The sequence below is a fragment of the Sphaerodactylus townsendi genome, linkage group LG12, assembly GCF_021028975.2.
Source record: "Sphaerodactylus townsendi isolate TG3544 linkage group LG12, MPM_Stown_v2.3, whole genome shotgun sequence".
In the NCBI taxonomy this organism is placed as follows: domain Eukaryota; kingdom Metazoa; phylum Chordata; class Lepidosauria; order Squamata; family Sphaerodactylidae; genus Sphaerodactylus; species Sphaerodactylus townsendi.
The window spans coordinates 39,286,392-39,299,888 of record NC_059436.1 but is presented as its reverse complement, the minus strand read 5'-3'; the positions used below and the strand labels follow the sequence as shown (position 1 = coordinate 39,299,888).

At 43.2% G+C, this 13,497-nt stretch overlaps 1 protein-coding gene across 4 annotated transcripts in view; it reads left to right on the top strand.

Moving 5' to 3' along the window:
* Positions 1-13,497, top strand: part of CNTRL (centriolin) — a 59,948-nt gene that overhangs the window by 23,279 nt on the left and 23,172 nt on the right. For all 4 annotated transcript variants that reach the window (XM_048513392.1, XM_048513393.1, XM_048513391.1 and 1 more), the window contains 12 exons: positions 393-613; positions 1,215-1,391; positions 2,019-2,141; positions 2,747-2,889; positions 4,775-4,982; positions 6,239-6,418; positions 7,265-7,444; positions 8,512-8,628; positions 9,163-9,307; positions 11,119-11,261; positions 11,710-11,902; positions 12,592-12,875. In XM_048513392.1, the coding sequence (XP_048369349.1) occupies positions 393-613; positions 1,215-1,391; positions 2,019-2,141; positions 2,747-2,889; positions 4,775-4,982; positions 6,239-6,418; positions 7,265-7,444; positions 8,512-8,628; positions 9,163-9,307; positions 11,119-11,261; positions 11,710-11,902; positions 12,592-12,875 (2,114 nt within the window). The remainder of the gene's footprint in view (positions 1-392; positions 614-1,214; positions 1,392-2,018; positions 2,142-2,746; positions 2,890-4,774; positions 4,983-6,238; positions 6,419-7,264; positions 7,445-8,511; positions 8,629-9,162; positions 9,308-11,118; positions 11,262-11,709; positions 11,903-12,591; positions 12,876-13,497) is intronic.

Sequence of the window (13,497 nt, the reverse complement as noted above, 5' to 3'; positions counted from 1 at the left end):
TTGGATTGTGACTATAGCTGGGTAGACCCAATTCACATTCTCATGCTGACATGAAACTCATGGCCTTAGGCCAAACCTCTCCCTCAGGGCCAAACAACACATTACAAATGCACAAGTTCACTACAGGGACTAACAGTCAGACTGCAGCCATGAGAGCTCAGCGGTAACTCCATTTAGAAGTGCTTCAGGGGCTCCTCCTCCACATTCAGAGTATAAATTTTCCCTATTAATGCAAAACTACTTCATCAGATATTGATGTCAAGGGTTTCATTTCCTCTTTTAGAAGTGTTTTAAGAACACCTTCAATGATATCATCTCTGCTCCAAATAATGGATAACCTCCCTATTTTTCTAATGCCCTTCCTTTCATTCATTCTCTGTTGGTGCTTGCAGGCCAAATTGCAGCAAATGACGCACTGAAGAGAGACCTGGAAGGAATTATTGCTGGGCTGCAAGAATATCTGGAGAGTGTCAAGGGTCAGGCCAAACAGACCAGTGATGAATGCAGGGTATTGCGGAAGGACAAAGAAGCATTGCTCCAAAGACTGGAAGAGCTGGAGGGTGAGAGAAGCCAGCTGGAAATAGTCGCCATGGATGCAGAAAACCTAAGAAAAGTAAGATGTAAGAAGAGCTGTGTTTCCAAATGCCAAAAATTAATAATTCTGAAGGCAACTGTCTTTCAAATATTTCTCCTCAAACTTTGAATAGGGCCATTCAGTTAAAGACCAGTTTTAGATTGAAGACATCGCATGTGTCATTTCTCTTTGGATGGCAGCACAGACACCGTTCTGAGTTTGATGCTGACGTATGAGGCAAGGGAGGATGCATTTGTAAGACAGAAGGAGCGAGCAGAACTGCTTGCCTTTTCACCTTGCCTGTTGTATTTTTCTCTGTAGCCCCTAGTGGAGGAAGACTGAGCACCCTTTCTGCTAACTACTTTCCACTGCTTGTGTCCTCATTGCTGCTGTTGCTGGATGCAGACACAGGATTGTTGTAGGGGTTGTATAAATCTAGCTTGCATTCACATTGGATTGATGATGGTGTCAGCCTACTGTGATAGCAGCAGATAGGTATTCTCAAGTAGGAAGAAAGAAGCTAATTGCCAGATCTTTGGATCACTGGCCCTCTCCCCTAGTAAAACAGCCTATGCCTGTCACATGGAGGATTTCGAAGACATTTGAACTCGAAGCCACAAAAATACATGTCTGATTTCAGGAAATTGCAGACCTTGAACATGCTCTCCATGAGCAGCGAGAACTCAATGACTCCCTGCAGGAGGCCCAGGGGGAACGAAGCACTTATGAGGCTCAGCTGGAAGCAGAGCTGAAATCCCGTGATGCCGAAGCCAGCCAACACAGGGAAGAATTGGAAAGAGTAAAACGGCTTAGTCAGGTGTGTAGAAAATGTGATGGAAAAAGAAGTTTCCTTTCCTTATGCCTTTAATTTTTTTCTGACCCAAGAAGATTTTGAAACTTGCTGAGAGCCCAATCCAGGGGGGTGAATAGGCTTTTGGAGCCTGCGCAGGGTCGTGCTGGCATGTTTGTCCACCCTGCCACTGTACGTGGCATTTATGCTAGCAGGGAGAGCAAACTGGGAGACGGACAGGTGCCACACAGCACCCAACCTGGAGTAACCTGCGCCCCACAGGGCCACGCTGGTCTAAAGCTATATATGGCACAGCTGGGGGCAGTGTACAGGCATTTCCAGGAGTGGAGCTGACTTTAGCCCACTTCTACCAGGATTTGGGGACAGGGAATGCCCCCAGTACAGGCCTCAGATTTACACACACCCCCCCCCCCCGGTCGTATAAGTCCATGTATCCCTTTGGAGGCCTTTCTGGCCACCAGGGAGTTTCTGCAGCTTGTTGCCTTTTTGCACTGGCCGGAGGCTCTCTAGAGTCAGTGCAGTAGTGCAGCAGCAGCACTGTTCAGTCATTCCTAAACTAAGTTGTGTGTAGAAGAAAGGAGAGTGACTCTTGTCAGTTTTTAAAAATGGGAATGTTTTTCTTTTGGGGAGAAGCTGGAACAGTCTGCTCTGCAAGATGAACTTAGCAAAGAACGACAAGCTTTGGAAAATGCTCTGGCCAAAGTTCAGTTATTGGAAGAAAAAGAGAAGGAAAATAACAAGCTCAAACAGCTGCAGGTGAAGTGTTTTCTTCTTTTCTTTCCCTTTGCTTCTGAACTAGCATGTGTGACCTTTTTTATATAACTCTCTCTACAGGGCTGTGTCCATTTCCTTCAGTGGAGGTCAGTCGTGCTTCTATGCTTCCTTTTTTCTCTTGTACAAATCTAAGTATTAAAAATTAATGGGGGGTCACATCTGAGCAGGTTCAGCCAGAATTATCAAGGGAAATAATCTTTCTGTCTCTTTCTTTCTTTCTTTCTTTCTTTCTTTCTTTCTTTCTTTCTTTCTTTCTTTCTTTCTTTCTTTCTTTCTTTCTTTCTTTCTTTCTTTCTTTCTTTCTTTCTTTCTTTCTTTCTTTCTTTCTTTCTTTCTTTCTTTCTTTCTTTCTTTCTTTCTTTCTTTCTTTCTTTCTTCTTTTTTTGTGTGTTGACAATCCCCTGAAGTAACTGCACTTCTAGCTCCACCAGAAAACAGTTCTGGAGAGGGTACAGTAAAATAGCCATGTTATATTGTTACCAGACCAGTATAGTTTTATACAGTTGTTGCAGCAAGGGGAAAAAAACCTGTATTTCTTTGGAAATATGTGATACTAAAAACAGAGATCTCAAACCTGTTCATTGCAGAAAGACAATAACTTTTTGAAACAACAAGTTAAAGATATTCAAAACCAACTGAATCATGCCATGAACAACTTAATTCATCCTGAAGAGGTGTCTGCTCGTGTGAGTGAACTGAAAAGAAAATTGCAGACTGGAACAGAAATCAGGTGAGCAGAATCCTGTTGAAGGGGCTTGACTGATACACCAGCTTCAAGCCAATATGGCAGTGATAATACTGGCCATTCAAGGTTGCACTAAAGAGAATGTGCACAAAGGGCTCTGAATTCTCAAAAAGTCATTCTAGTCTTAATATATGTGAAGTCTGGTAATTTTGGGAAGTGCTAAATAAATACATTCCCTTTGTTCATCCTAAAAGCGAGTGATTTTTCTCCTTCTCAAGCACTCTCATAAGGTGGTAGCATTTACTAGCTCAGGGGTAGGGAACCTGCGGCTCTCCAGATGTTCGGGAACTACAATTCCCATCAGCCTCTGTCAGCATGGCCAATTGGCCATGCTGGTAGGGGCTGATTGGAATTGTAGTTCCTGAACATCTGGAGAGCCGCAGGTTCCCTACCCCTGTACTAGCTGGTTTCCATGTTCCCTTACCTGAAGCTCATCTATTGTATTAAACTGAAATGTCTCTGCCCTACAAACCGTGGTTTTGTCTTCCTCAGTGCAAAGGGCAAGATGTATTTTCCTATTGGCAGGATAACTCTCATGTTGTGAGTTTATGCAGCAATGAGATGTCTGTATTTTCAATTCCCTTAGCAGATGAATTTCCTGGCTTTGCAGACTATTGAAAAGTGACTTCAGAAGTTAATTTATGGAAAAGATTCTCTCCATTGTCTAGCCTTCTCTTTTAAGGTCACTGAAATTGATAACTATCATGTAATTATTTAGAGGTGACCTCGACAGAGAGCTCAAGGTTGCTTCCAGAAGCAGCTTTATGAGCAGTGCTGGTTGCACAATTCAGTACTAACTGGAAGGAAATACTGCAAAAGAAAATGTGAAGATTAATAACGGGACAAAGTTTGTGTAGCAGACCCTTGGGGGTGCTTTCTTGGACTGTACCACATGTATTATCTGTAATGTCTGGAGAGATCAGTACAGGAATGGGCATTGCATCTCATATTTAAAAGGGGGCTTGGACAGATTTATGGAGGAGAAGTTGATTTATGGCTACCAATCTTGATCCTCTTTGATCTGAGATTGCAAATACCTTAACAGACCAGGTGATCGGGAGCAACAGCCGCAGAAGGCCATTGCTTTCACATCCTGCATGTGAGCTCCCAAAGGCACCTGGTGGGCCACTGCAAGTAGCAGAGAGCTGGACTAGATGGACTCTGGTCTGATCCAGCTGGCTTGTTCTTATGTTCTTATATTGGCTACCGGTCTACCATGTGCTAAACTCAGCCACATTGTCAGACAAGGTAACCAGTTCTAGGCTGGGTTTTGAAGCAAACATCTCCCATCTCCCAAGCTTACATTTGGTGGGCTCTGTAGATACCTCTCTTTTTGTGTCATTGAAAGAATCTTCCTTCTTGAAGCAGTTTAGGGGTAGTCTGATAGTCCAAGTTTTTGTTGAACACACAAAAAGTATAGACCCTATACTACCCATTATTTTTTCCCCGAAGTTCTCTCTTTCAGCAGGTATTCCCCAATGCATGTTTGTTGTGACAGTAGAAAAACAACTGAGGAAAAATAGTGTAAACATAAGAAGTGGGCAGAGGAGGGTTAAGTCTGTTTCACCTGCCTGCCACTTCCATATTGCACCTTTCCCTATTAGGATGTCCTCTCTTTTGTGTCTGTGATGCAGGCCATATGTTATTGATGATAACCTTAACCAACAGTTTTTCTTAACTGTCTCCTTTCTCTATGGCTCATTCCGCACATGCAGAATAATGCACTTTCAAACTGCTTTCAGTGCTCTTTGAAGCTGAGCAGAATGGCAAAAACCACTTGCAAACAGTTGTGAAAATGGTTTGAAAACGCATTATTTTGCGTGTGCGGAAGGGGCCTATATCTCTTTTTTGTTCTGCCTGATTGTTTTAGGCCACATAACTCAGAGGATGTTTTAGGGGAAAGCCTCGCAGATCTTCAGACGGAGTTTGCTGAGATCCTTGCTCATTCACAGCAGGAAAATAAAGCAGCACAGGCCAGAGCAAAGGAGCTGCAGAAGGAGATGGCTTCTCAGCAAGCTAGGCTGGAAGAGGCGCAAGAGAGCTCCAGACTGGCCTGCAACAAGGCTGCAGAAGCCAAAGTAAGACAATTGCAGATTACACAAAGGGGTGACAAAAGGTCACTTTTCATTTGCATTATAGCTGTGGGGAGTGCATTGACAGAGTTAGATGGTTATTTTGCATGCATTCTTAGTTACATTTATATGAGTACATTTGGTATGACCACTGTGTTGTGGCCCTCTTGGATAGCTGAGTGTTAGAGAGTTGCAATGGTCGTGCAGGCTGCAGGTTAGCTGTCTTAAATAAGAAGTCTCATATGAGCAGCACTACTCAGCATTGAATGGTTCACAGGATAATTATGGAACTGGATACTCCATTTGTTATAATTTCTGGATAGATTGAAAAGGATTGTTTTTTGTGGGGAGGGGGGTCATTAACTCCTGATATCAGAGTCCAATCAGGAGATATTTTCTCACATTCATTCTTCTTTGCTGGATGTGAATTATTTGTTTTATCCCCCCCCCCCCCCTATTTTGACCTGCTAGCCCACAAAGCGGCAAACAAATGTAAAACATAAATACAGTTTTGAATAATAAAATTAGGATGATTAATAAAATTAGCAATGAGGCAAGCAACTCTCAAGACCCAGGAGAGTGGAAAAGCATTCAATTGAACAGAAAACCCCAAATTAATTGTAGCACCAAATGCCGAGTGGAAAACATCATCTTAAGAGGCAGCTGAAGACTAGTAGAGAGGGACTTGAGTAAGGCTTCCTGGACAGGCAGCTGCGTAGTCTAGGTATCACCACCAAGAATGTCCTGCCCCCTGTATTCATCTTACACAACTCTGACAACAGGGGGACACAGAGCAAGGTATTGTCCGAAGAGCTCGGCGTGTGGATAGGTTGGTGATGAACTCCTGGGAGGCAGGGGCTGTGTTTTTTTTTTGCCTATGGAACAGAAATGCTATGAACACTTGTGGCACTGTGCTGTCTTTCTGTGGCATACCTTCTAAATCATAGGTGTCAAACTCGCAGCCCTCCAGATGTTATGGACTACAGTTCCCATCATCCCCTGCCAGCATGATCCTGGCAGGGTATGATGGGAACTGTCATCCATAACATTTGGAGGGCTGCAAGTTTGACATCTATGTTCTAAATGCTATCCTGGAACAGGACCTTTTTAATGGTTAGCAACAGGAGACTAAAGAGCAGAGGCCTTGGCAAAAATTACTACATGCCGCTCACCTTCGTTTTCTAGGAATGTCGCAGGCACCAGCAAAGTAGCTGGAAACAGAACACATCATCTTTCTTTTGTTCCCTGCATTTCAACTCCAGATTAAATCTGAGAAGAGGCAGAATGAAAACAGAGTTCGGAAGCTAGAGAATGAGATCTTGAAACTAACCGAAAAGCTGAAGGGCATGGAAGAAATCCAGTCCCTCACCGATCAACAGCTACAAGATGCTGAGGAAGGGAAAGAAAGAATTCTTGCTCAGCTAGAAGACTTGGAGAACAAGGTAGAACAGCATTTATTAAAACCTACACAAATAGCATGGATGTATGCTTCTGAATAAGCCCCATAAAAGTACCTAACTGTTTTCAGTATATTTAATGTGAATCCATGGCAAAAAGGAAGACAAGAAAACTGATGCTACCTCTCTTATATAACAGTTTTATTTAGAGTATTTATACCCTGCCTTTCCACTATGATAAATACTCAGAGCGACTTACAAAAGATAAAGGGCTGGATCCTATGATATCCTTCTGGCATATCTTAATCTAAGACTTTCTCCTTCAGAATGTTTCATGTGCTGAAGAAACTCTTTCAGTACTGGAGAAAAAGTAGTGGATAGAAGATTTAGGATCCAAATTGTCACAACATGTAAAACAAAAAACACATAACGTGGAAACTGTTACAGCATGTAAAAACGAAAATCCCAGACCAGCCATATAGATAATAACCAGTCAGTTTTTTAAAAAACCCATTATAAAGAAAATTAGCACAAAAAGCTGTTCCAAAACCCCTCCAGAACAGGCAGATCTTAACAGAGTGTCTACAATCAGGAAGGAAAGGACCAAATGAATCTCAGAAGACAATGAGTTTGATGGTCTAGGGCAGGGGTGTCCAACTATCTGGGGCGCCATCTGGGGCACCAGAGTTGGGTATCCCTGGTCTTGGGGGCAGGAACTGAGAGGACCTGTTCTGCACCCCTAGTTGACTGACCTCTGATACTGCAAGTTCACGGAACAGGCGCGGTTTGCTGTTTTCAAGGGCAGGTGATATGTGTGCATAGGGGCCTGAATGCAGCTAATTTGATCTCAAACTTTGTCAGGTCCTTTGAATAATACTTTGCTTCTTTCAGAAAATTGCAGAAGATGCCAGGTCACAAAGGCAGCTGCTTGGCATCAGTACAGAACTGGAAGAGTTAAAACAAGCAATATCTACTTCGGATAAACAGGCAACAGCAGAACTCTGTGCTGCCAAAGATCAGCTCCAGTCACTTCATGGGACTGTTCACAGAATTAATCAGGAACGTTCTGTGGTAAGTTGGTGCCGAATTGTATATCTGGATACTGTTTGGAAATCATTTCTCTTGTTGCCACATGTAGTGTGTGAATCTCTTGATAATCCATCTTTTATAATTTAAGCATGAAGTTCAGTTCTGGATTGTGATGGGAAAACAACTTGCTTGGTGTTAATAAATAATGAGATGGATACTGAGTTTGACTACATACTTGGAGTATGAAGAACTTGTCGCAGGAAGGATACCAAAAGGGAAATTTGAGGAGAAGAAATACACCATCCCTCTGGCCAGAGTTCAATCATTTTCCTTTTAGCTGCTTGCACTGGTGGTTAAAGGTGGTGGTTCTGAGCTATATCGGACATATCCTGGTATTCTCTAGTTCAGGGGTAGGGAACCTTTAACACTCAAAGAGCCATTTGGACCTGTTTTCCATGGGAAAAGAAAACACTTGGAGCCGCAAATAATTTTTGACATTTAAAATAAAGATAACACTATATATATAGGGTTTTTTTACCTTTTACGCTGCTCATTCTGAGAAGCGCATGGATGTGCCCGCCCTGCTGCCTGCAGGGTGGGCAAGGATGAAGCCGGCGGCTCGGCCTTGCCGGCCGCCGGGAAAGCGCCTGCCCCGCTCCAACGGGGCGGGCGAAAGGGGAAGCCCACAGCGCGGTCCAGCCAACCGTGGGCAGTTGGTGCGCCCGCCCTGCTGCCTGCAGGGCGGGCAAGGATGGGGCCGGCGGCTCAGCTCGTGGAGCCACAGTGCAAGGGCAGAAGAGCCACGTGCGGCTCTCGAGCCGCAGGTTCCCTACCCCTGCTCTAGTTGCTTCTTCAAAGGACAAATTAGCATTGTATCTGGGAGAGTCAGCAGAACACTATGCTTTATTAGAGAAGCAGTACCAGTGTACTTCATTTGCAATGACAGTAGATCAGGCTAGAAGCGTACAGATATAGAACAGACTTACTTCAAATGAGAAAATAAAGCAGCACTGTGAATGCATTCCTGCAGCTTTTTTGTTTTTAACCAGTGCAACGTAAAAGCAGCTATGTAAGGTAAGTTCAAGGTTCCCTTTTGTTTTAAATCTTAGGAGCTTCAGGAAGTGGAGAAGTCCTCTAAGGAGGCCACTCAGGCCTTGAAGGACCTTGCCAGAGCAGAAGAAGAAATAGAATTGTTGCAGAAACTTTTGAAAGACAAGGAGGAGCAGGTTTGTTAGCATTTTTCTTGCTCTGCATCTTGTTAAGGAACATTGAGCCAAGGGGCAAGAGGCTTGAGTATGAGCAAGTGAGGGACTTGACTCACACTGACTTCTTCAAATGCAGGTTTACATTCCAAGGACAAAGCGTGTTCTGATACAGAGAAATGAGTAGTTTGGGTCAGTGATTGCTAGTGAACTTTCAGACTATTACATTTTTATCCCCACTTTTCTCCAAGGAGCTCAAGGTAGCATATATGCTTTGCCTGTCCTATGTTTTATCCTCACAACAATCGTGTGAGGTAGTTTTGCCTGAGAGAAAATGGTTGGCCTAATGAACTTGATGGCTGATCTGGGGTTTGTACTCATGTCTCCCCAGTTTTAGTCTAACATGCTATACCTATTATATTCTATGTAAGGTAGGCCATGACTCAGAAAATAAGACCTAGCTAGGCCTGTGATGTGACTTGTTAGATGTCATGCCAGAATTTTTGAGCCAGTGACTTTCATCATGCAATGTGAAGTGTCCATTTATCTTTTCAATAGTTTCAGTACAAAGTGGAAAAGGCTGATGCTCAAATGGCTACCTCAGAATTTCAGAAAGACCAGATCAAGAAGCTAAACCAGCTGCTGAATCGTCAGAAAGCAGAAATTGACCGACTACGAAATCTGTTAGAGCAGGCTGGGGCAGGTAACGTCTTTCCTGTCCTGTGTTTTTTCTTGGATTGTGCTTCAGGAGTAATTTCTGTGCATATTCAGTCCCTATTTAAAAATAACACTACAGTTAAGTATTGTAGTTAATTGTACTACAGTTAAGTATTGTGCTAAGGAGCAGCAGTGGCGTAGTGGTTAAGAGCAGGTGCATTCTAATCTGGAGGAACCGGTTTTGATTCCCCGCTCTGCCGCTTGAGCTGTGGAGGCTTATCTGGGGAATTTACATTAGCCTGTGCACTCCCACACTTGCCAGCTGGGTGACCTTGGCCTAGTCAAAGTTCTTCTGAGCTCTCTCAGCCCCACCCACCTCACAGGGTGTTTGTTGTGAGGGGGGAAGGGAACGGAGATTGTCAGCCCCCTTGAGTCTCCTACAGGAGAGAAAGGGGGGATATAAATCCAAACTCTTCTTCTTCTTCTCTTCTAAGTTCCTTAAGGCAAGAGATTAAAAACTTCACGCAATATATCTGACCTCTTTATTCCCCACCCCCCAAAATGTGAGTCATGCATCAAAAATTTCAGTCAGTGAAAACAGCCAGCAAAATATTGGTTTCAAAACCAGGATCAACTCAAATCAGTCACATTACTAGAAATTGCTGTGATCAAATCACTTAAGGGAGAATGATTGGTGGGTTTCCCCAAGAGGCTGCTTCGCAGTACATTCTGTATTTGAGTTCAAATCTCTGGCCTACTTAAGCCATTTCAAGGTCTGAGGAATCTGGTCCAGAACCAGCCAGCTAGGATTTGTGTAATTACTGACATACAAAAGAAAGCGAGGGAGTTATACATCTTCTGCGTTATCTGGGCTTTGGCATTTGTCACATTCAAACAAATTATTGGCATTGAATTAACTGTGGCCATCTGGCCAGATTTTCGCTCTCAACCATTTAAACCTAAATAAATAACCTAAAACAGATATTGGTCTGTTTTTGCTAATGTCTGAGATACCTCAGAGGTCCACACTGTTCTCCCCATAAAGTGTTGGTGCAATACAACTTAATTTCCTTTACTGTGTACAGAAATTAAGACTCAAGTATTCCTTTCAACATGAGCAAAACATTTCACGTTTTCTTTTTTTTTCACTGCGGAAGCTTTTAAGTATTGAATTGTCACAGCATCCGAGTGGCAGAAATATGTTATCTCTTGAAACACACCATGTGTCATTATTTGTTTCTAACAGTGCCATCCTAAACAGATTTATACCGTTCCAAGTCCTATTGAAGTCATAGGGCTTAGATGTATGTAACTCTGCCTGGGATGGTATTGTCCATGTCCTTAAACTGTCATAATATCTAGATGAAATGGGATATAAAATCAATGTCCCCATTACACAACCTCAGTTGGAATCATTGAGGCATATTTGCACAATTACCTGCTCAGGAAATAAAACTCACCTGCTGAGCTGGGACCAGTGACAAACTATTTATCTTTATTGGCCTACTCTATGTTCAAAGCCTTCTTATTTGGACGGGAATCTAATAGTTGGACCAGACTAGATCAGGGAGTTATTTTAATACTCTGCAAACTTTTCTAGTGGGTGGGATCCAGATAATTATAAACCGAGTTCTGCTCGCCAGATGACTTGGCAGCCCTTCTCCAGCTGCAGCCGCCGTGCCCCTTGAAAGTCTGTTTTTGAAGATTGGAGTATTGTTGTGAATGATACAGGAGGTCTTGTAGGGGGCTGCAGAGGGTGGGAACCCTCCTTTCAGATGGCTCCATCAGGCCTTAGATTCATGCCAATCTAAACCGAACCACAGGTGATAAGCCTAAATGCAAAATTTTCTTCTACAGGCAACAAGGAAGAAATTGGCAAAATACTGGATGAGATTGAAGCACTCAAGCACACCATCTCGGACCAGAATCACACCCTTGCTGGTGTGCTAGATCCGCGGAAACAAAGAGGACATTTGTGTTACATGCCATCATCATCGCAGGTATGATTTGACGAGAAGGGATCAGACAAGGAAATATTTTCTTTAGAAATACTTGTTTGAATTTTGAAAAACAGATTTGGGGCATCTACTAATTCCGTGGGAGGTGTGGTGGCTAAACCATACCCCATCTGCTCTTTTCCCCCAGCAACTCTGTCCCTGAGCTGCTTTTCCCACAGCCTGGGGTCCATACATGAGAACAAGACAGACAGACAGACAGACAGAACCCAAATATTAAATGAAAAGTTGCAGGGGAAAGCCACATGTGAATAAAGAGTTAGTTGCCATGTCTCCCATGTGAATGAATGGCTCTCTGCAGACCTGGAAGGTCTTTGGTAACAAACTGCCACAAAGAACAAGAACGACTTGCATGTATTACATCATGGATGCTCTTGACTTGGGACCTGCTGCAGGGGAGGTTTGTCACATAGTGTGTTTTGATGTTTTGAAGGCATCTACTCCTGCATCTCAGAGTACCAAAGATTCTGGAGTTGGCCTCCAGTGTCCCCTGTCCACCCCAATGGGAAAAGGGCATGGGGAGGGTAAGCCAAACAAGAAGGAAGCTACTGTCTCCCCCACCACCAGAACCTGCTGGACATATACACCGGTTGGAAGTGGCATGCCGGAATCTCCCTCTCATGGAGGTAGGTCAGCTTGATCCTCATTAGGTTTGTTCGGTTTTTAGAAGCTGCGTGGCACAGGCAGTTTCTCTACTACAACAAAGGGAGAAACAACTCATTTAGAACTTCTTTCTTCCATTAGCTTTTAAAAGAGACATTGACTGCTAAGCCAGTAGAAAAACATGCAGCTGCCGACACCCGTGCATGGTTGCTTGCAAGTAAGGTCCATTTTATGTCAGTAGATTTGACATTCTAAGGTGTCTGACCCATCTGCTGACCCTTACTTTGAAAGCAAGTGCAAGCTGCCTGTCATGTTCATTCATTTGTGTAGCTGCTTTCACCCAAAGCTTGGCTGGTGACAGCCTTTGATTAACTGTTTGGGAGGCAGGTTCACAGGTTACGTGTTGTGATAGCCAGAATTTTTTCAAAATTATTTAATTGTATTTACTTCTAATATTTATGGTCAGCTTAGCCTAAAGGAAGATTTTGAAATGACTCACAAAAGAACTGCATATCCTTATGATAAAATCAGACATGCTTAAATGTAAAAACAGCAGCATCAGATTTTTAAAAATGCTGCACCATCTCAAACGGTCATTTTAGAACTAAACACTTAAACTTTCATAGCATATTATTTTCTTCACTCAATATGTGCTTTTTTATGTCTGAGAAGGCATTCTGACAGATTGTATTCACTATATCCCACACACTAGAGAACCATGAAGACTCCATTTGCGGCACCTCTTCCTTTGTACCACCTCCTGGTCATGTCATTTATGCCTTGTCACCAGAAGGGGTTCCCGTACCTCCAGGAATGGTGGTATATGGTCCTCCTCCTGCAGTAGCCAGCGGAGGACAGCTAGCCCCCTCTACAGTTGTATATGGACCGCCTCCAGTGGGAGCCCAGCTAGTTTACAGCCCTCTTCCTGCTAACAGTTCAATGCCTCTTGTCCCTGTTGGAGTCCTTCACTGCAACATACCTGAGCACCATAATTTGGTAAGTTTCTGAATCCAGTCTTTGACATTACAATGCGTATTCCTTGGTGTGGTGTAGTAGAGTTGGGAAGTCCCATGTTCCAGATCTGGTGTGAGCTGATGAGAGGTCCTTAGGGAAGCTGCTGTTTATTTTTCTTTTCAGCCTAAGCTTTCCCGTTTGTAAAGGGAAGAGAATGTTGGTCAGGCTTACAACAGTGTTTTGCGAAAGATTTCTGAGAATATTTATACAAAGTGCTTTGAACTCTTGAATAGCTCCTTTTATCAATAGCTCCTTTTATCAATACAAATACATTAATTGGGGTTTTTGTCTAAATCCAAGACTGTTTGTGTGTTAAGTGCCATCAAGTTGCTGACGACTCATGGTGATTCTATGAATAAAAGAATAAAAGAATGTCAGACTGCACAGGGAGGCCATTGAAATTCACAAACACCAAGAAATTCACAAACTTCAACAAGAAAGAAGAGACTCTGAAAATTTGCAAAGTTGGCTCCCAATACTTAAAAAATGGACTGATAACCCCACCCACAATACAATGCACTCAACCACACCTTTGCATAGCAAGTTCCACCCAAACACTTACTGATTGGTTCCCTACCCTGCGACACGGACAATACACCCCACT